The sequence below is a fragment of the Temnothorax americanus genome, unplaced genomic scaffold (assembly GCF_048541705.1).
Source record: "Temnothorax americanus isolate GAGA-0224 unplaced genomic scaffold, ASM4854170v1 Scaffold17, whole genome shotgun sequence".
NCBI lineage: Eukaryota > Metazoa > Arthropoda > Insecta > Hymenoptera > Formicidae > Temnothorax > Temnothorax americanus.
This window is the reverse complement of record NW_027509307.1, coordinates 2673851-2696280: the sequence shown is the minus strand read 5'-3', so window position 1 is coordinate 2696280 and position 22430 is coordinate 2673851. Positions and strand designations below refer to the sequence as shown.

The 22430-nt window shown below is 42.3% G+C and overlaps 1 protein-coding gene across 4 annotated transcripts in view; it reads left to right on the top strand.

Moving 5' to 3' along the window:
• LOC143895769 (fibroblast growth factor 18) overlaps positions 1 to 22430 on the top strand; it is a 139244-nt gene that overhangs the window by 5732 nt on the left and 111082 nt on the right. Inside the window, exons 1-3 of one of the 4 annotated variants that reach the window (XM_077403113.1) lie at positions 7101 to 7177; positions 7509 to 7623; positions 7884 to 7941. Coding sequence is in view for 1 of the 4 variants with exons in the window: in XM_077403110.1 (XP_077259236.1) it covers positions 18088 to 18101 (14 nt within the window). In the remaining 3 variants the exon portion in view is untranslated. Of the gene's footprint in view, positions 1 to 7100; positions 7178 to 7508; positions 7624 to 7883; positions 7942 to 17518; positions 18102 to 22430 lie in introns of those variants that run through there. The other 3 variants (XM_077403112.1, XM_077403114.1, XM_077403110.1) reach the window with 3 other exon arrangements.

The following is a 22430-nucleotide window of genomic DNA, read 5'->3' as shown; positions in this document are numbered from 1 at the left end:
AGGCGACGCATTGTCTCCGATGGTCCGGATGTCCGCCTCCCACGACATTGTTGGACGGCCTTATTATCCCCGAGCCCTTTGATCGATATGGACAGATATCGATAACGGTGCGATGTTTATCGTGCGGGTAGGCTCGGATAAACGCGTACGGTGTAGCATTACACAAAGAACGGTGATGCATTGCCCGATGGTGGCGTCGGTGTGTGGAAGAAGGGAAAAAAGAGAAAGAACCAGGAGAACATCTTGTCTTTCTGTAGTCGTAGGTGTAGCCTTAAAAGGGCTACGAAGAAAGTTCCTCGCGTTTGTGCACGGCATCTTTACGCGGTTACAATTTGTACGATATTCAGAACAGATATATACATATATGTATATATGGAGAGGTAAAAACCAGAGTGGAGTAAGTCAAATTTTTTTAAATTTTTTCTCGTGTGCTTAGATGCAATTTATATATTGTAGAAATTGCATCTATATACATATATATGCACATTGCACGAGAAAATATTTAAAAAAATTTGACTTACTCCACTCTGGTTTTTACCCCTCCATACGTTCGTGAAAGATCAGCAAAATGATCTTTGTGGACTTGATTTACCATGATAAATTTTTAGTGTAGTTATTACAAAAATTAATGAAGAATTTTTGATCAATTAACGCAAATTATAGATTGTAAGAACGTTTTAACTCGGTATCACTCAATATATTCACATTCATGTACACAATCGATGCTGTATTGCAAATTCGCTAAACCAAATGTTGCGGCGAACACCATAAATTGATGTCCACTCCACGCTCAACAGATTAATCCTTTAACGCCGTCGTAGGGCGCCATAGCTCGTATCCAATCGATTTCCGCCTAGTGTTTGAAAGTCACGATTCGATGAAGATTACTTCGAAACTAATCTTGATACTCACGGAACTCATTTTACGTTAGAGTAAATTAGAAGTGTTGATTTTGCTTTTCTTGCCAATTTTGTACTTTACTTTCGCAAATAATATAAAGATGTAAATTCTAATTTTTTTGAATGGAATAGAGCTATATTCCAATAAATAATGAAAGGAGATAGCACGGGTTGTGAAAGGGACGTGTCGCAGATTTCGCCCCGCTGATACGTGTATCGATATCAGATCTGTCGAAACGAGCAGCAGAGCCGGCCGAGCTCGTAAATGAAATAAATTCCTTGGTGCGAAAAGAGTAGCGGCCGATGGCAACGAGATACGCCGCGCACACGCGTAGAACGCCGCATTAACGGCCGGAACTGTTATCGACGTCTCTATTAGGGAGCTCTCTCTTTCTCTCTCTCTCTCTCTCTCTCTCTCTCTCTCTCTCTCTCTGTCGACGAAGGAGACCCTTCTACCACCCCGACCAACACTGTCGGTTCCGTTTCCGAATTTAATATCTCGCATCATCAATATATACGGAATTCGTCGCGCCAGCTTCGATCCGATAATCGATACGCGTATATCTGGAGGCGGCGATTGAAACGGATGACGGATTCGTTTTCCGTCGTCGAAATGCGGAGGTGTCTGCTGAAAGTGCTCACGTAAGAATCCTGGAGACCGCTCAATTTATTTGAGTACTATATCTATAATTTATGAACCGCTTGAATATGACGCAGCATCGTTGATTTTAGCATCGTTCTTTTTTACTCGGAAATTATAATATTCGTGCATAAAGTTAGCTTATCTGAAGCTATAATCGGCTACCAATTACCCGTCAATCAGGAACGTGGTAATTCTCGTGGAATGCAATACGTAATACGTTATAGTAGACGTAATAACCGATCCCGATCGGTGACAGGAGCGGCGGACTAAAGATCAGCGGACAGGTCCCATTCGAGGAAAGAGAAACGAAGTGGCAGGCGAGAGAGGATAATAACGTAGGTAGCCTGCGGCACTGGATGATTAATAAATCAGGCATGCCGTTGAGAGAACAGTTTAACCTGCGACCCCGGCACGATGCATCGCGTTCCTTTTCATTTTTCCTCGTTCCCCATCCTATTCGCATCGCGCGGCGCGGCGCGGCCTGCTCTCACGCGGCGCGTGAATCCTTTTCGCGACGGCTTAAACGGACTCCTCGTGTCGGACGGCGCTTCTCTCTCTCCGCTCGCTCACGGCGATACAGATACGTGTGGCTAATGGCCCTTTCCCACAGGCCTTAACTCTGAATGTTAATTGTTGCTTAAATTTATGACAACCCGTCCCCTGCTCCATCTCTCTTCGCTCCTCCTTCGACCTGGTCTTTCCTGTCGGCCGGCTCTTCGTTCCACCCCATTCCGAATAACCATGGCTATTCGTTGCCGACGAAACCGCGAAACAGGCCCGATGATTAGCGATTCGGGAATATCGGTACGAGGTGTCGTGACAAAGGCAGCGGGAATTAATGCCGGGGAATATCCGTTGTCACCGTTGTCGCGGAACTTTGAACTTGCGGCGCATTGGAATTTGCGATAATGGTACTGAGAGTGACTTACGTATGTACATATACATACATACGATTGCACAATAATGTTCGTGACGTTTAATTAAGGCTGCGCTAATGAATATCGATGATACCGTTGTTGCTTAGTAACGTGAAACGTATGAAACATTTTATTCAGCAAACGCAGTATACAAATATGTATGTATCTATATACATATGCAATACATATACAATAACGACCAGTATACTTTTTATAATTCGCTGAGAGGTTGAGATCATATTAATGAAGAAAAAAAGAAAAAAAAATATATGTACAGAACGAGATGATTCTCTTTCGCACGCATATTAGACTTTGCTGCATTGCGAAATTTAATCTAGTTTATCATCGTCTTTTTTTAAAGGTCAATTGTCGATTGAAATGTGGTGCGTTTATCTGTTACGGAATATTCGCGCGTGTATATGTGTTGACCGTACGGTACAGTAGGTCAGATTTCTCATTTATGAATGTCGTGGGAGTTCGTATTATACATCTCGCGCAAGCTTCCGCGGATTCGCGTATTAGGTAATGCCGCCGCTGAAATATTTGTGAAGTGCTTTGAATTTCTGGAATATATGTCGTTAAACCCATGATATTTCTCTATGAAACTATCGCCATTCGTTACACGAAACATAACGTACGAGATTTTACTGAACAAACAGTACTAGAATTTATAACGCTGGCCGATTTTCTACGGGACCATTGGTTTATTATTTCCGATTTCCGCGGTAAGGAGAGCTGAGAAAAAAATCGGGCCAGTAGAATATTAAAGTCGTAAAAATCTAATGATCAAGCGATATATCGCGGATTTGTTTTCTTCTCGGTATACATTAATAATTAAACTCTACTAAACCCACAACATTTGTATAAAAACTATCAAAGAATGATCGTTATTATTAACTTTAAGGCATCATTAGATGTCATAAATTATAACTGAAAAGCGTTTCTTCTTGAAAGAAACACGCTCTCTCTTTCTCTCTCTCCAGACCTTCGTCAAACTTTTTTGAGCGAACGCTCAAAGTAATCCGGATATCCGGATAGAGTAGAACTTATCTCGAGTTCCTCTCCGTGTGCCTCGGTCATCGCCGGGCGTCGACTTTCGAGGCCAAGGAAGGTGGGTACGGGACAGACACGCGTAAGATTCAGCAGCTGACGGAGGACGGAGGAGCGCACATTAGTCGCGTGGTGCGTGGATCGAGTGACTCAGAGATTCCTGGAGCCGGGGCTGACGAGCGAAATGGGTTAGACGCGGTGCGCTTAATAAAGGCGAGATAGCGCACCGGGGCCCGCGATTACCATATATGAATTAGTGGGCACCGTCCGAAAAGAAACACTGTCGTACTATCGTGGTGCGTAGTTGCGAAGGCGCGCTCGCGCTCGCGCACGCCTATTGTGTGTGGTCTCGGACGTGTGCGTGTGCCTGTCATCAGCTGTCAGCGGCGGCTAGCTTGACGAGCCATCGCTCACCTCACTGTCAACGGGTTTCCACACACACAGAGCGCACACACGCCCGCGCGCGCGAGCGCACACGTACACACGTGTGCGCTGACACGACGACCGCGTACGCCAGCGCACGTTCACGCGCGTGCGTTGCGCACGTTCCACGTAACCGGTTTCACGGCCGCGCCGCGGCGACATCACCCTACAAAGGCTCCCCGTCTTGCCGCTTTATCGCGCGCGTCTTCCGCTAATTTGATTCCGGACTCGATCCTTCGGAGGATAGGCAAATTAGACGGCTAGAAATTGAGAGATCCCACAGTCGGGTCGACATCTTAATCCTCCCGCAAGAAAGTGTCCGTCGCGAAAGTAACACGTTTTTTATTCCGTAATGTTATCTTTTTTTTAATTATTTTGATATTTTTCTGTCTTCAGCCTAATAATAGAATTAATTTCTTCACTTTTATATATTTCTTTCGATAAAAAATTATTATTTTTTCCAGTGTTTCTTTACTGTTTTATATGAGGTTACGATGCAAGTAATGTCTAGCTTCCATATTCCAAAGTTTTCGAAATTTCCCACAGTAAAGTACCGTCTATCGCGAGAGTAAATTACACTCGAAATAATACATGCATCTTTGGAGCTGATCCAGGCGTGCGAGCTCATTTATCCGTAGTTACGATATCCATCCGTTTTAAGTAAAGCGACGGCTTCTTCTTGTGCGGCCAAGTTTAAGAGCGGAAAGTCGAAGCAAAAATAGCAAATTACCTTGGCATCAATTACGCGTTGCCAAAAAGAAAAGGACATTATCAAATCATGACGCGTTAATTTAATTACCCGCTTCGATAGCGATGCTAATTGTATCTGCCGGTACTCGCCGGTATTAATGCGTCCCTTTCGAGAATGGACCGCGTTGAATTGCGCACGCTTAACAATCCCAACGAGGCAAATAAAGAAATACCTACCAGCGGCGGGACTATAAATATTCGGCGGCGTATGCGCGGATCGTCGCGCGGCGAAAGGGTTAAAGTCATTGCAACCGAGGCGAGTGAGACCGTAATTTGACACGGACTTGCACGCAGCGGACGTTCGCCGATGATCGTTTAGCGAAACGGGCCATGCGGTAGTAAGACGTGGGTACCGATTTCCTGGACGAGCTCGCTCTCGTCTCCCCAGTGCGCCGAACGTCCTCGAAACTCTTCGAACGAGACGGCGTAATAATGTCATTATTAACGTCAAAGGATTTTACGATGCGTTAATTTGCGCCATCCCGTCTCCGTTCCTCTTTCTCGTGCCGACATGCCGACATGCCGACATTTAATTGGAAAAGGAATCGCGCGAATACGCGATATCGAAGCGAATCATTGCGCCATAAACAAATAACGAAACTCGGTGCGCGCCTCAAAGAACGGAGAGAGAACCGGTCTTTTGGAGAATCGAAAATTCCACCTGTCGCCGTTCTAGACGCTCGCGCAAAATCTATACCTCCCTCGTCTTTAACATGTTGCTTCGTTCGAAACTAAATGTATGTTTGCTTCTGGCGATTACGGTATTCGTAGACGCAAGAATTGCAATATATATCGCCGCTGGATTCTATTTCGCGTCGAACGATGCAGATGGATAAGATGGTACACACCCTTTCATTTGTGTCGAGGGATGCAAGTCGGCTTGAATATAGAAGTCGGCTTGGAACAATAGAGTTAACGTATGTACACTTGCGAAACACGAAGATACGCCTCCACTTGTTAGTCGCGGCTTAGATCTTCGTGAAGATCTTTTCGTCTCGGATTGTGCGTCTCTCGGATGAAATTAAATAAGGATATCAAAATATAAAATTATTAAATGCATTAATTATTTCATTAAAAAAAGTTATTGAATGTGAGAGATATCCATTGCTAAAGAATGAAATTCTTTATTTTCAGAAATTATTTATGGAAATTAGCATATGCATTTGCATTTTTTTAGGTACTTAATGATATAATTATTCAAATTATTATAGAATTCCAAATAAAAATATAAAATTCTAATACATGCATATAATAATTCAAGCAGTAATCTCCAGGTATAAATTTTAATCGTGTAATAAAAATAATAAATTGTGCTCACACTCCGGTTGCTATCGTCCGATGGCTCCCTGGTCTCCTTCTCTCTTTTTATTGCTTTTCCATGACAAATAGCACGCAAACACTCACTCGCGAAAACAGATTAAATTATGATTGTACCCGCACTAATAGAAATATGATTGTGCGACACTCTCGACTGTAATCGTATACGACATGCATTTTATTACATTTAAAGCTGATAATCTGTAATTGTTCGTAAAGAATAATCGCGATTGGAATCTATTAATATTCATTGCGACTGATGCATTTCGAGAAATAATGCGACAGCTCGGTACGGTTCGCTCCGCTACCTGACTGTTTGACTCTCATCTTGAGAATATGATAATTTACTTGTATCGCGCGCTATGTGCGACGCTTGTTTTGAATTTGTATGGCGTATATCCGCCTCGCTGTATATTTGTTATCGTTTTCAAGGGGCAAACGTAACCGACAAACGGCGGGACTGGCCGCTTCACGCGTCATTACTTCTATCGAAACGCGGTTGCGACAGAATTCAAATGCAATCGTTCCTTACGGATAATTATAGATAATTATCAACTCGTGCGAGTATTATCTTCTATATAGTTAACGATTCGTAAACCTATCGAGATGATATTTACTGCAGCAGATATTTCGCGCGTGATTTATTTAAAATAAAAATCTTTTCTAAAGTAAAGATTAAAGATCAGCTTAAAAACTGAGAATTATATATTTTTATAATTTATTTTGTTTTGTTACATATGGGCAGCAATTACTTTCTTGTCGATGTTTATATTTAAAATATGTATAATATATTTTTATTATTTAATTGTAGTAGGGATGAATCATATAACATATATTATACCTGGAAAGGGAATAAGGGATCGAGCATGTGTGTCCAAGTTGGGTGCGAGGTGCGAGAGAGAATCATGTTTTATAAAGAAAGAAAAAGATAGATTATAGTAATCTTTGTCCGCAATGCACAGACGCGAATCGCGTCAATCGCGTCGTAACGGCACGGTCGGTACGGACGGCACGGTGAGCGTGACGTCATCTCTGCGCCTGCGCATATTGCGAGCAAAGGTTATTATTTGAATCTACCTTTCTCTCTCGCGCCTCGCGCCCAACTTGGAGTACTTGGACACGGATCTTTTTCACGGGAAGCACAGACAATTCTCTCTTCCAGATATGTATGTTCTGAGGTATGAATGCGCGCAATACTTGATTTGATTTGCGGTGTATATCGCCGTTGTATTGTATACACGCGGTTTGTTATCATTCGCTCGGTGAGAGCCAAACGGACGGGTAACGGTGTGGGCCGCTCCGTACATCGTCGTGTGTTAGGTTAGATCGTGTTATTTCTCCGAGTATTTCTCGAAATGCGACCGCGATAAATACTAACAGATTCCAATCGCGATTATTTTTTATGAACAATTACGGACGATCAGCTCGTAATAATATAATGAAATGCGTATCATGTATGATTATAAAGTCACGAATGCTATATGTATAAATTCCAATTATTAAATACAGATAAAGTCGTCATTTCGCGAGAGAGCGTTGTGTGAGTGCCATGAAGAATTCAAAGGAGGAGCAAGAGCAGAGAGGAAAACCGAGAGAAATCAGGCGACAGCGGAGCAACCGTGAGGTAAGCATATGGTTACGCGACTTATTTTTATTATATATATTATTAAAATGAATATTTGAAGATACTACTTGAAATTTATTATATAAGCATTAAACTTGTATGTTTTTATATGTGAAACTTTAAAAAATAGTTTATATAATTATTTCATTAAATATATATCTGTTAAAAGACAAATAAAAAGTTTGATATATGCGCAATTATTCTTTGTGATATTAATTATTATGTGAACGCTGCTATAATCCGAATTTTTTACTTTACAGTTCAATAATTTCAACGTAGTCTACAAAGTCTACAACTCCGCCGTTGCGCATCGTATCGGTGAGTGGATAAGTCAACTTTTATTTTAACTTGAAGTAATGGATCTGTGAAAATTGTGCCAGACATATGTATAAAATGTATATTTAGAAAAGATATGAGAAAATAAGGATGAAAAATCTTTCTCTGGAATGAATATTTTATATAGATCCAATACTTTAAAATGGATAGGCTAGAACAGATCAGATATACTTAATTCTAGTATATATACAGTAATGTTAAAATCTCATTATACGATAAAATATCAATACAAAAATTGTTTTAAATTTATTTCCTAATTTTTTAATGGACATAAATAAAAAATTAATAAGACATATATTAAAAAAATATTTAAAGTTTTTATCTAGTTATTTTTTTCATGGTATTTATTTCTTGTAGACAATTAATATCGGAACATAAGATATTTATAAATTAATATTTATAGAACAAAGTAAAAAATAATTATTAGGTGTGTTGTTTTATTTCTTTTCTTTTCTCTTTTTGTATACACTTTTTTAAATAGAAATTGAGAACCGTATCTAGCCTTTCCGCATAAATCTTTTTCCAGAATGAAATATGAATTTCTAGTATTAGATATTGTATAAATCAGTACACGGAAGTTATAAAAAAAATTTTTTTTTTTGATAAGCATGTTACGAATAGAAATAAAAAGACAGGAAATATTTCATAGTTACATAGAATATTCTTATAATATACAAATTTTTGTATCTCTTATCTGATATAGCTTATTCATACATATTTATGGACATACAAATTTATTATCCGCCTTTATATCATTTTGAAAACAAAGTGATTTATTTACGGGGCGATTTACGTTAAATCGCCATGAATTCATTAGCGCGCATCACAGAGGAAAATCATTTGTACCGCTGACTTCGATTTTTTTCCGTCGTATGCGTCAAAGATACGTCTAAGTCGAAACAACCGCTGACGTATTCGATACGTCACTCAGCATCGACGTGAGTTCGAATACGTGAAATCTTTGCGTAAGAGCCGTTTACACGTGCGTACGGCCGCAGGCAGACGCCGCCCGGTCTGCGCCAAAAATAACGCTCATTGATTTAGCATCCTGAATGAACGAGCTCGCGACATAGAACGAGACAGCGAGTCCGTTGAGAAAGGGGTGCCGTTATGTATGGCTATCGAAGAGAATGGCACAATATCTCCAGGAACGTGGAAGAGAGCTCCTCTTTCTTCGGATACATTCTAACGATATATATACGTATACGTCGTAGAATGGGCGTAGGACCGTGCGTCGCGCTATACCGCCTACGTACCGCGGTAATATCCCCCTCGACTTTCCGATGTGTGTCCGATTTTGGCCGATAAATAATCTGAATATTCCGCCAAGCCGCAACGACCGATCGAGCCAGCTTTTGCTTTATTATCCGTTCGCTTATACGCGAGATATAGCCCCCTTATAGCTTTAATCGACAATAGATATGCCGCGCTCGGCTAGACTTCTTAAATTCCGTGCCGTCGTTTGTCGAAATAAAGATTTTCGTGCAATGTTCTACGATTATAGACAAGTTCGCGAATTGGAGTTGCGAGGCAATCGACATTTATTTTCTCGCGGTTTTTTGTTTGCGTTGCGTGGAGACGCCGCGCCGCCGTCTCGAGATTTGACGATCGTTGCACATCGCGATGACAGATGATTGCATTCGCTCCTTTTATTGCTCATTTGCACATAAAGGGATTCTTTCATCTCTATAATTCGCGATGAATGGCTTCGACATTGACGTTCGTTTCGACCAGATAGCGAGTTTGCGGCGTTTAGAGTCGAGTGCAAAGTTGAAGCATTTTCTGGCTATTGTTTGCTTTTCTACCTCAATCGTTCATTTGTAAAGTTCGCACTTGACATTCCATCTGGAATACAAGGGTTAGAAACGCCGTGGCGTAATCGCCTTGAAAATGACGCCGTTGCATTGCCGTCGCGCCACGACGTCATACAGGATTTTTCAAATACAATGGTATAAAACTTTGCATATTGCATTTTGTTATTAAAAAATTGCTATCACCCATCTATCGTATTTGACAAAAAATTACAAAATATATAAAGAAGTATAATTTATAATATCGATTTTAAAACGTCTTACGCAGGAAATAAAAATTAGGTGAATTTTAATCCAATAATAATATTTTTAATTACTGATGTGAATTTATATAATTATATATTAGACAAACGAATAAAGGGTGATGTATGTCGCATTATTACGTTATTAAAAAAGTATTCGAAATATTCTGAGAACAGTTCTGTTCTGTCGCAAATAACTTTCTTACGTAATATGCGCTCCATTGAAATATTTTAGGCAAGAATGCATGTAAGATCTTATATTAACTTATTAGCAATCCGAAAATCGTATACGTTCTTAAATACCAAAATGGCATTTGAAACGAGCTGTACAATCACTGTTATTATTTGCAGCTACATGCCTCTCCCGCTGTACGTGCGTGAGGCAAACGTAGAACCCCATGCGTCTCCAAGTTTATTTTATGCTTACTACGCTTGAGCCTGCCTCAACACTACCTTCTCTCGTTGCTCCTATACCTCTCTTTGCCGTCCGTATAATGAAACGGTAATTCCTCGTCGCACGTGGCTGATTCCTTTACGAAGACGACGTTAGTAGTGCCTCGAGAGTGTCGTTTAAACCGCCGAAGAACATGCCCGCGACATGTTCAGTGCTTGGGTGCAACATTAGATTTTATTTACTACTCATTAATATAATTCCATGTCGTTGATGTAATAATTACGTAATCAACTTGCGGAACGCGAATACACAACAATAAGTACTAGGCAATTTTATTCTAATGCCGAGCAACTTTTAAGATCACTTTTGCGTCATATTGATCGTTGCGTCGTAATGACGTTGTCAAAATTGTCCCACGTTTTCAGTTTGTCATTTCGTGTCTCGCGCGCGGGACGTATGACGATAAAAATGCGTCGGCAAAAATGATATCGATCAGTGACATTTGCCGCGGTCCAAGGTTAAAAGGCCATCGTGAAAATGCCAGTATCGGTGAAGGAAGCATTAACGAGAAGCGGCGGATTAATTGCGGACGAGGGAGAGCGAGAGAAGAGCCCGGTATCTTGCTCGTGAAATTTCCTTTTATATTTTTCGGCGCTCGGTCGAAGTTAATGGGAGCTTGGGGATACAGGGACACCGTTGACGTCATTCAGTGCCACGCTCACCACTACAACGCTAATCGGACCGCATCTCGCGATGCACTACGCGGCGACTTTTCTCGAGTTTAGTCGATAGCTTCCCCGGCGGTATGAAAACAGGACGGGAAATTAGCTGCGGTTTCTAAATTCTACTCGACACACACACACACACACACACACACGTCACGGATCATCGAGGATGTCGATAGCGCGCGTAGGTCGAGACACTGACGGATTCGTGGTACATCCGCAACGAGGATGCGCAAGAAAGCTTCTCGCGCAAGAAAAATCGCGATCGCGATTGGGTCCTTCGCGCGAGACCAGCATTAAATAGAACATAAACTCCACGCGCGTCAGCTACATAAATTAAAAATTTCTAATATCGAATCGAATGCAAATATTACATGTACAACGTAACTCACGATATAGTGACTATCGTTTACGACCGACGGGAATACCGAAGAGTTGCGCGTTGTATAATGCTCGATTTAATGAATGTAATGAGTGTACATATAAGGCGCAATACGGTGGGTTAAGCGGCGCGGTTCGGTTATAGCGCGGCGATACGACAATTTTGTTTTTCCGCCGAAACGGGACGAAAACGTAGAAATGGATTTTTGCGTGGTCGCATCCCAGACTACTGTCTACTTACGTGGGTAGATATAGAGTCAGCAACGCCCACGTCGTCGCCGGGCTGCTGCTGGTGCTGCTGCCGTCGCCGCCGTCACCGCCGCCGCTGCTGCTGCTGCTGTTGCCGGCGAGGGTGGCCGCCGCCACCGCGCGAAAATGTCAGACTAGCCGGCTGATACGTTACACCCACGCGCTGGAAAGTGGGGCAAAGTCGATTCATTCATCCACTGATTCATAAGTGTGGGCGTAAGAGCGTAAGGGTTGCGCGGGGCCGCTGGCGCACCCCCATTCTCCCTCGTTTTGTGTACAACGGAGATTCTTCCCCCTATCCATACGGTGGAGATAAAACGTTAAGATCCCTTCGAGATGTCCCCTTACCCGCATCTACTACCGTCACCGACTACGTCTTCCGCGACTTTCTTAGCGAGAGCTTTCAAGCTCTTTTCCCGACGTATGTTTCCCGGGAGTGAAACCGCGTCGTGTATCGCGACGAGTTTATCCCCGCGAGAGTACCCATCGTGTGTTCAAAGAGTTATACAAATTGCTGTGAGAGTATGCTTAACTGTGCGATAAACCGATACAGGATGTCAGCTTTTCTGTACGTGTCACTGCTTAGGTAAGTTTTTCTCCCACGCGAAAGATTTTTGCTTTTAAGAAAACGATCTATGCTTACTGATGCGACTTGGTGCAAACCGGAGAGCGATTGCACCAGCATACGCGCAAGTTTGAAACAGCGTAAACACGTATTTTAGAATCACGATATAATAGGTATAAAAGTACGATCACACGACACCGGAGATTTCGCGAATGTTAACACTTCTGGATCGCGCATTAGATTGTCCAAAATACTTTCTTATACATTTTTTTTTACAAAATATTAATTTTAAAAAAGTCTCATATAATTGTACTTTGATTCAATTTACAACACGTAAAATTTTACGTTAATATGGCACTTATATAAGATAAACATTGGCTCGCAGCGTTATATTATATTAACGTTAGAAATGAAACCGCGTCGATTTATCTGGGGAGAATTTCTCGTCTGACGTAAATCCTCTGCGCGTAGCGATGCATATATGTATGTGTTTCCTTCTCTATTCTCTAACATCTCTGATATTTTTATTAAAGTAGATCTACACGATTTATTCGAGTGTAATATTACCAAAATTGGTTATAATTACGTATGTCGCGAAATATCGATCGTCGCAATCATATTAATTTCCGCAATTATGGTTCTTTGAAAAATAATGGCGCAAAAAAGGTCATGATAAGAAAAGAAAACTGCTGAGGGGGCTTGATTTTATTTAATTATCGCGAACAACGATTAATCAGATTGCTTAAACCGATAAATATTTTTTTTTTTTAATTGGAATCACGATATACGATGCAAGTGAAGACCTTTATGTATCTAGAAATTACGAATATTTACTTCTCCATCGCCACCAAAGCTTTCCACCCGCTGACCTCCCAGATTCTAAAACCGCCATCCACCATCCGTATATATTCTATACGCTGCTAAACACAATGCACCGTCTGCTATTTCTGGCTGTGCGCCATTGTCGATAACCTTTGCATTGTCGAGCCGATGATGGGAGTATCGCGATAGGAATACCGTCTGCGGGATAGCACCCAGTGTCCGCCGTCTGTCGTTGGCGATTCGTGAAATTGGTCGAATCTCGCTGGTCTTTCGGCAATGCTGGAGGTCAGAGTTCACTTGAGAAAGGTCACAGCAGCTGGACATTGGGCGGTACAAATAAGATTGAAACGTATATCGAGAAATAATTTATCTATGACAGTCACGTCTGATTTCATGTATCGCTACTGTCCTGTAATATCTATGGTGACAAGCGTCACGTTAGTAAATAGGGCAGGTTATAAGTTTGATAGAAGACGATATTTCACGCTTTTTTAAATGCAATTTTGTCACATGTAGATATCTGTGTAAAAGGTATCAACGTGATTATTTATAATTACAAGAAATTTATAATTAATGTTGAAACGGACATGTGGTCCAGAAAAATAGTAGCACGGTGACCGTAAGAATTTCGCTGAACAAGCCACGCCATATGAATTTCGGGACTCTTAAAAGCACCGTGTGTATCAACAAATCGATATCACCCACGTAAAATTCAAAGAACGATGGCTGCCAGGCTTCATTTCGTTCCCGTCGTTATTCATACGCATAGCCTAAATCTTCAAGGAAAAGCAGGAGGAGACAAGACGCGATGAGGGAAACGAATGAGCCGCCCGCCTACGCTTTTCTTCGTAGTTTTTTGTTCCCAGCTGGCGCCCTCGCAGAATTAGAATTTGGCGGCTAAAAATAGAATATCACAATAGAGCGAAAAAAAAAAAAAATAATAGACGGAGAGGTTTTCGAGTTCTTGGATACATCGCGCGATATTCCTCACGCAAAACTAATCGGGTTTAATAAAGAGAAAAGGCGATTGAGAAAAATATAAGTTACAACGAATTCTATTGATTTTCAAAACGTATCTAGACATATAAATTTACATACATAAATATGTTATAGTTTTACTGCTTCTACCAAACTTCTATATCCGATTTTTTTTCTGTATAAATTGAGATAAATAATTTATAGGTTTTATTAATACTTTTTTTTATTGAGTATCTCTTCTCCTTTGCCACTGAATATCATTGGCTTATTCTTTACACGGCAAAGTGTGTGAATAATTCTGAACCACTCGTACTCGGAAAACAGACGAGACTTCTAAAGGAAAAACTTGTAGAAACTTGTAGCTGATGTTTCGGTGTCACGGGCTTTACCTGAAAATCTTTTAAACCTATCTTCGTCCTGGCTTTATAAAGCGGCACTAAAGAAAACCTATAACTGACGTCCATGTAATTTTAACGAGATGAAGATACACACTTCGTCGGTAGAAGGTTTTATTTGAGGAACTGTGCACCGGCTAGGTTTGTTACAAAGTCGTTTATTCGTTTATGGCATACGCCTCTATCTTTTGTATGGCGTCTTGTTATAAGTTTTTCCGTTCTTATAGTCGTGTTAGGAACGTAGACGAACATGAAGCAGTTTAGGTCGATGTTGGGCCGCTGTAGACAGTATATCCGGGACTTTGAGATTCGTCGGAGTTTAATCAATGTTCGAACGCATCGATCAACTCGTAAATTATTCACGGCGATTATATGCATTCCCTACAAAGAATGACTCTGCGACGTAACGTACAATTTCGATCAAAGGTGCGAGCGTGCATCACGTGTGGTCCTCGGCGATCGATTCAGTTTATCGATTAAATCATCCGCTGTCATCGATTTGCATAATGTTTACGGTGGCCGTTTATTACGCAATCAATGTTTATACGTTGCAATCCGTGATAATAAAGTAAGAATAAAAATGTCAGTTTTCTATATATATATATATATATATATATATATTTAATTATTATTCATATATCATTTACTAATGTATGATAGTTAAATCTGCCATATTCTCTTCTTTTACGGCACATATGCATACTTAGTCCACCCTTTATTCCACAAATGTGTGTGTGTGTGTGTGTGTGTGTGTGTGTGTGTGTGTGTGTGTGTGTGTGTGTGTGTGTGTGTGTGTGTGTGTGTGTGTGTGTGTGTGTGTGTGTGTAAGGTATAAAATAATTTAAAAATATTATAAACCTGCACGTTTGCGACATAGTTAGTAATTTAAAAGCTGTTCTGTCAAACGTAGTAACAAGACGATGAATAAACAAATTATGTCGCTGGCGTTACGTGTTGTTTCTACTAATACTACTATTGAATTAAGGACGTCAATCAAAAACGATATTCGCGCGTGCAAGTATTATCATAAATAACTTTCTTCTGATGCGCGCATGTATGAATGTAGGACACGTGGTCTGTATTCTTTCTACTAACTTCTGTGAACTTTGTGGCAGAGTGGTCTGTACGTATTTGCAGATAAATACGTACGTTATTACAGCTAGAATGCTCTGGGAAGATTTTTGCACACTGAGATTGGTTTAAACAAATCTTTGTGTTAAACTTAATGAGTGTACTTCAAACGTTCATTGCGCCTGTCTTGTGATCGCGGGTCTTGACCCTCGATATCGGCAATCGAGTTTGGCGATTGCCCAAATCGATTTGTGGATGTAGAGCACCCGCCAGTGAGCCGCAGGCATAGAAAGGATGTTAACCGAGAAGAATGAACGATTACATAATAGCAAGTTTCAAAATGATTTAATCTGTAGCTTTGTATAATTTAATGAATATTATTTTTAATGACAAATTATGTTATTAATCCATAACGAATTACTGTTATGTATGCAACTGTTGGAAATGATGTAATTTAATTGTATCGTTAAAAATTTTAGAATGTCATACATTGTCACAATTGTTTATTCTATGCCTGCTTCTTTCATTCCTCGAAATTAGTTTTGTCGTGCGCAGCGATGGTTCTATTTCTCTAGCTTCGGCTTCCAGCTAAAGTTTTCCGCTGCGGGACGCGAGAGAGACGCCGAGGTGTTGGACGATCGCGAGTTGTAAAGCCATGGCACAAGACAACGCTTAAACGTATGCCCCGCGGAGATGCACGCGTGAAATATGTACGCGTAATGTAACACGATAATATGAGTTTCGGAATAATTGTTTACGCGTGCCAAGTGAGTTATTTGGCGCGTGGCCACGCGGGGGCTACACAGGGACGGCACCCACGTGGTCGGCCAACTGCCCGCGGGATTTTCTCGATCCTCTCTTTCACTACCTCCTCGATGGGCTTTTTCTTCTTCGTTCCGCACTCTCCGTACGGTTTTACACGCACGCAACAAAGAAACGTCTCCGAAATAATGCGGCCACGAAGGGCAACAAAGCGTTTTCTGCTACGTCCCTTTCACTTTATGGCTTTATTCCGCGAAACTATTATTATTCCTACAAAGTTAAGGGAAACAATAAAGCAATCTTATGACAATGTTATGACATTTTTGTACGGCACATGTAACTTGAAATCTCATCGCCTCTCACTTATACGTAATATCGAATGATAGGATCTATTAATATTTTTCATAATTCAATAACGATATCGCTGATATTTTTATTTCAATAAAACATAGTTAGAAAAGGATGTCCAATATCGCATGGTCGTAAATCTGGCTAAATTTAACTCATCTCAATGGACATTTATCGGATACCCATTAGATAACAATGAAACTGACAATAGCAGTCAATCGTACATAGAACTGAATTTCCACTACATTTTTACGAATCAAATGATGCAACAACCGATTGTATTAGCAACAGGACAAGGCAACCGGTCTTCTCGCTCAAACTCGTTATCGCGCATGATGCAAAGACGTTTATAGCGTAACGAAGTCGCGACTGTGGAATGCCGTTGCCGGAAATCCGTCTCACCCTTCAGCGTCAGGCGCGATGCGCGATCGAATCGAAGTCATTCCAAAATATCGAGGAGAGGAAGAAGCAGACAAGAGGAAGGAGAGAGAGACATCGTGGGTGGATGCCTCCTTTGCGTGCAGGAGTCGAAATCGTTCTTCGGGTGGCGGCGGCGGTGGTGGCGGCGGTGGCGGCGACGTCGACGTCGACGTCGACGACGACGACGACGGCGGCGGCGGCAGCAACGGCGGCGATGGTGGTGGCAACGTTGCAAGTGGGGGCACGAAATAAGGGTAGTTTGCGGGGGCGGGGGCGGGGTGGTTCGTCAGTTTCCGGGTTGTTCCGGAGTGAGTGAGGGCGTCGTGGGGCGCCACGGGGGGTGGGCGGGCAGGAGCCGCGGGCCACGACACGACGAGGCGTCGCGACGTCAGTAGAGCGCCGCGCTATCGACCACCGCCACGAGACACCATCGTCGTCGTCGTCGTCGTCGTTGTCGTCATTCACGGTCTCGTCATCATTGTCGTCATTGTCATTATTGTCTTCCACCCATTGACTTCCCCTGTTACTTCCGGTAGTTTCTCCACGAGACGCGGCGGTTTATTTTATCGGGAATTCGCGGCGCGAAAAGAGCGATCGCGCGTAAACGGTGTCCCAAACGAAGAAGAAGAAGAAGAAGAAGAAGGAAAAGAAGAAGAGGAAGAAGAAGAAGAAGACAAGGAGAAAGTTACGCTGGCGTGAATTCTCGAGGAAACCGCGAAATTGTGCGGTACCGCGAGATCGTGAGGTCGGTTCAGTTCTTATTGGTGACGATCCCGACACCGGACACCACGAGGATCGTACGACGGCGCGGCGCACGCACGCGTGACCGCGAGGTAGCCGCGTCAAGATCGTGCGAGGACATCGCGTGCGTGCGTGGATACGTGCCCGAAGCTTCGTCGTCTGAGTACTACGAGCCACCCCGTGTGAGACCCAATGACTGTCCATCCAGGGACCACGGGACACACATGTTCGTTATAAGGTCAGTGTACGAAGTTGCCGCTGCCTGTCTCGCTGTTTCCGTAACGCGCTTATTCTTTCTTTTTTTTTCACCTGCGAAGAAGTCTCGCGTGAGACTCGTTTCCGAGACGAATAAGTTCTTCGAGTTCCGCGCGAAGTATCTACGTGTCGTTTGCCAGCGGTCAAGACGGAGAGGATTTACGTAAATGGGAACGTGCGAGATTTCATCCTCGCGCGACGAAGTACCGCGACTTGGTAACTTCCGAGAAAAAGTACAGAACACGATATTTGCAGAGAATTCTTTCACGGCCAGAGGAGGGGAAATAACGCGGAAATTCACCGGTTCTCCTCGTGCGTATAGCGATGTTCTTGGCGAATTTTTCGTAGCTCTCGCGAATGCGGATTTATTTTAGCTGACCTTTAGAATTTCCGAATAAGTGCGTTAAGGCGAACGGATATGTCGATAATCAGACGCGTCTTTCGACCGCCCCCGCGAATGCTTTCGCATTCTCTCGCATTTGCGAGGAGGAAGCCGCGGAACCAATGTCGCGCGCGCAGATTTATCGTCTCCGGTTTCGTTCCGCTACATGCTCGCGGTGGAGCGTTCTTGAAATCGCGACGATGAAATTCATTCTAATCGGGACGCAAACGCGACCGTCTCCCCTCGCTCCATTTCGAGCCGGCGCGACTGCCGAGGGGATGGGAAGTGAGCGAGAATTTGCTCATGGCTAGACGACACGACCACTTTTGCCCAAGGCTAGATTAAAGGGATAGATCCGTTTCTTTCTCTTTTTTGAGCTGTTCTATTCTCGCGCGCGTCGCGCGTCTTCCTTCCGAATTTTGGCAATCTCTTTCCGCGCAATCAGTTGTTAATGGTTCGCTTGAAATGCACGACATTTACGACGCGGAAATATCGCCTGACTTTCTATTTAACTCAAGTTGCATAAGAAAATGGTATGAATGCATTAACGCAATTGACCATATTGTTCAAGCGCCAAAAATGCGAGAAATAAGGTTGGAGCAAGTCGTACAGGGGCATCGATTGAAAAATGAAAGTATTAAAGGGATTAAATAACAAATATATCTTACAAGAAAAAACAATTTATTTCGACCAAATTGGCAATTTATTGTAACGTTTATATATACGACGTTTCGAACACCGTTTTTGGTTCTTATTAAGTACACTCTGTGTCATAAAATATATAAATAGCCCCTCGAAGTTATAGTTACGAGTTTTTTTCTCCGGAAATTCATATTTAACAGATGTAATCGATTGTCCATATGTTCGTAATGGACATCCGTTTATGTATCTTTTAGATATGAATTTCCGGTCCGCTTCGCACGGGCGAAAAAGCTAGTATCTTATATACATGAAATCATCTATTTACTTCGTTTAATATTATCACTTTGCAATTGCTACTTGTTTGATGTAATGTGATATTACCGACATAGTGACTTTGGAATAAGAAAAGTTCTGAATTTTTTAAATCTTGTAATATTCCATTTTATAAAAGTGATTACAATGTATGTTTTCCAAGTACACTGCGAAATATCTTCATATCTGCATTGTTGCTTCTATGTAGCTTGAATTGCTTGAGCTTACATGCATTTGTTGCAACTCCTGAGAGTACTCATTATTATTTTGCAGTCTGTTCTCACATACAATTACTATATATTATATACTGATATATTTCATACTCATATATAAAACATATTACTCATTCATCTAGATTATATGGATATGTATAAACACTATAAACTATCAAATTTATAACGAAGTACATTCGTAGTATTCGTACCAATTAAGTTACTTGTTCCACTTGATCCAAATGGATCATGTATGACTTTTAAAGCGTGTACCAAACTCTAGTAAGCGATATATGTGATATTTGCGTGTATTATTCGGTGTATTGTGCCGTCGATGAGTTTTGTCCAGGACTCTGCCGGAAGAAGCAGCGAACCCTCGCGATTCACGTTCGTACGCGCGCAGTGATGGCCCTTACGCCTCGCGAAGTCTCGTCAAAAGCGAAACCCTCCGCGATATTTCCGAGTCAACGGCGTTCTCTCGCTTGCCCCTTCATCTAGCTGTGCCCCCCGCGGCTGTACAAAAGCCGACGCTAGACTCGACATTCGAGGGGACGATTTCCAAAGGAATTCGCGATTAACGCGTCATCGCCCCATTGCGCATCAATCTGCTTCCGTTTGTCGACCCGCGGACGACGCTCGTCATTCAGTGGTAGTGGAAACAAACATCCGTGCCCCGCGGGTTGTCTGCGATTTTCTCCGGTCGTGCGCCTTCCCGAGAAAATGGCGCCGGATCGATCGGGCTTATCGCGATCCCTCCAGGAACTGGGTATGATGCAATGTTTCGCTTTTTTGAAGACTTTTCTTAATGCTGACTCACTTGCACCGTAAGATATAAGGAATCCCGTGGTATTGCAATAATTTCAACAAGATTACGAACTACGATATTATGAAACTAATTTAAGACCTTGATATTTGTAGCAGGGATTCAATATTGTTTCCTCTCTGCACAGAGAAAATTAACACAAATTAAGATTACTTTTATCTCGATATCGATTCTATAGTATTGCAAATTTTTTAAATGTTTGTATGTAGAGGCTAATCAAAGTGACATTTTCAAAGTTGAAAGTTAAAAACTAAAGTGGCATAATGAATAACGTAGTTTTCGCACGAGAAATTATTTCTAAGGGTTTTTAATATAATGGAAAGATGAAGATACGCACACACAAACCGAAGTAAGAAACAACTTTCTATTTCTCTCTCGCAAATTATGAGTCCGTAGGTTCGTTGTCCACTGTCTTATTCTGGTGTTAATGATATTAGAAACAGATATCCCGATTGGCGTAATTTAAATTAAAAGGATGCCGAACCTGCCAAACTTGAAAGGGTGCCAGTGCTCACGGTCTCTGGGTTAGCGAACTGGGATATATACCTTGGCCCTCGCGTATAGGGTCGAACTAGTTTAGCGGGTTGGACGCGGCCGAAAATGTGCGAGGGGGTGAACTCTTCGTCGCGTTGAATTTCAAATCCACGTATCCCACGGGAGGAATTGGCGCCGTTCCAATCGCGATTCGATGCTTACCTGCTCGTATTCCTTCTGTTTCTTTCGTCCACACAATTTTTCTTTCTCTTGTTGCCGTTTTATCGTGACTAAGCGATGCACAAAAGCGGGTCACGAAACTCTCCCGATTGTACCAAGAAAGTTATACGAGAGCTTGTTGGAAATTTTTGAATATTTATTATCTGATTAGGAACATTACTGGATTTTTGTTAAAGTTGTGAGACAAGAAGTGATATTGAAAATTGGAAAACTATTAAAAGATAGAACATCAGAAGTCGGAGATGATCTCTCGTAATCAATTTATAAAAAAAAAAAATAAATAAAATAAAAGTAATTCTCAGTCGCCGTTTTCAATTTCAATTTCCAAATTTACATTGCGAATTACGAGGCGTCTTTCTTCCGTTTTTGGGCAAGTCTCAGCAGCGGTGGGATTTCGAAAGTGTCGGGAGCCTTGACTCAGTCACCCTGAAGTCTCAAGTGTCACCGAGTCCGTGCCTCCGCATACGACGGACCGCTTATCACGGCGCGCTGCAGAACGTCACGCGCGGCTCTCGAACGTGTCACATCCTCGCGAGTACCGGGAGACAGGTTGCATTGTCGCGGCTATTGTCGTCACACGGTACGGGCCTTACTCCATCTATACCGCCGTAAATACTCGGTGATCGCCGCGCGCGAAGCCGCTTGCCGAAATGTTGCGCCGTCCGTTACGGCACCCCGGTCGACCAAGCTGCATTTTTTTACGGAGATTGACGTTTACGGGACGTGGCCGTTCGTTATTTATTTCTCGCGGGCGCGAGCGGCGAGAGTGTGATACGCGTGTGTGCGTGGCTCCTCTCAAGGCGGCGAATTTGACCCTTATAGTTTAGCGAGGTTTTATGCTCGGGCTGAGAATAATTTGCATAACGACCGATGCGCGCGGCTCGCGGCAACGATCGCGGGATGAATTTACGCATTTCCTTACGATCCGCGTGTCCGCGGGTATTAATGGCGCGAAATACTTTCGTACTGGCTCGCGCGTTTGGGCCTCAATTAAAGATCTCGAACGAACGGCAGCGCGCGGAATTTACTTCGGCGTAAATAAGCGCGCGCCGTTCCGGACCGTAAAAACTTGGTGCGTGCCTTGTTTTCCGCAGATATTTTATTGGCAATAATATAACAAAATAGTAATAGAGAGAACGACGCTATATACGGCTCTCGCTCCCCGTTACGGACTGCCGTCACCGAGGAATCTATTGCTCCTACGCATCTCCTGTCGCATGCGAATCT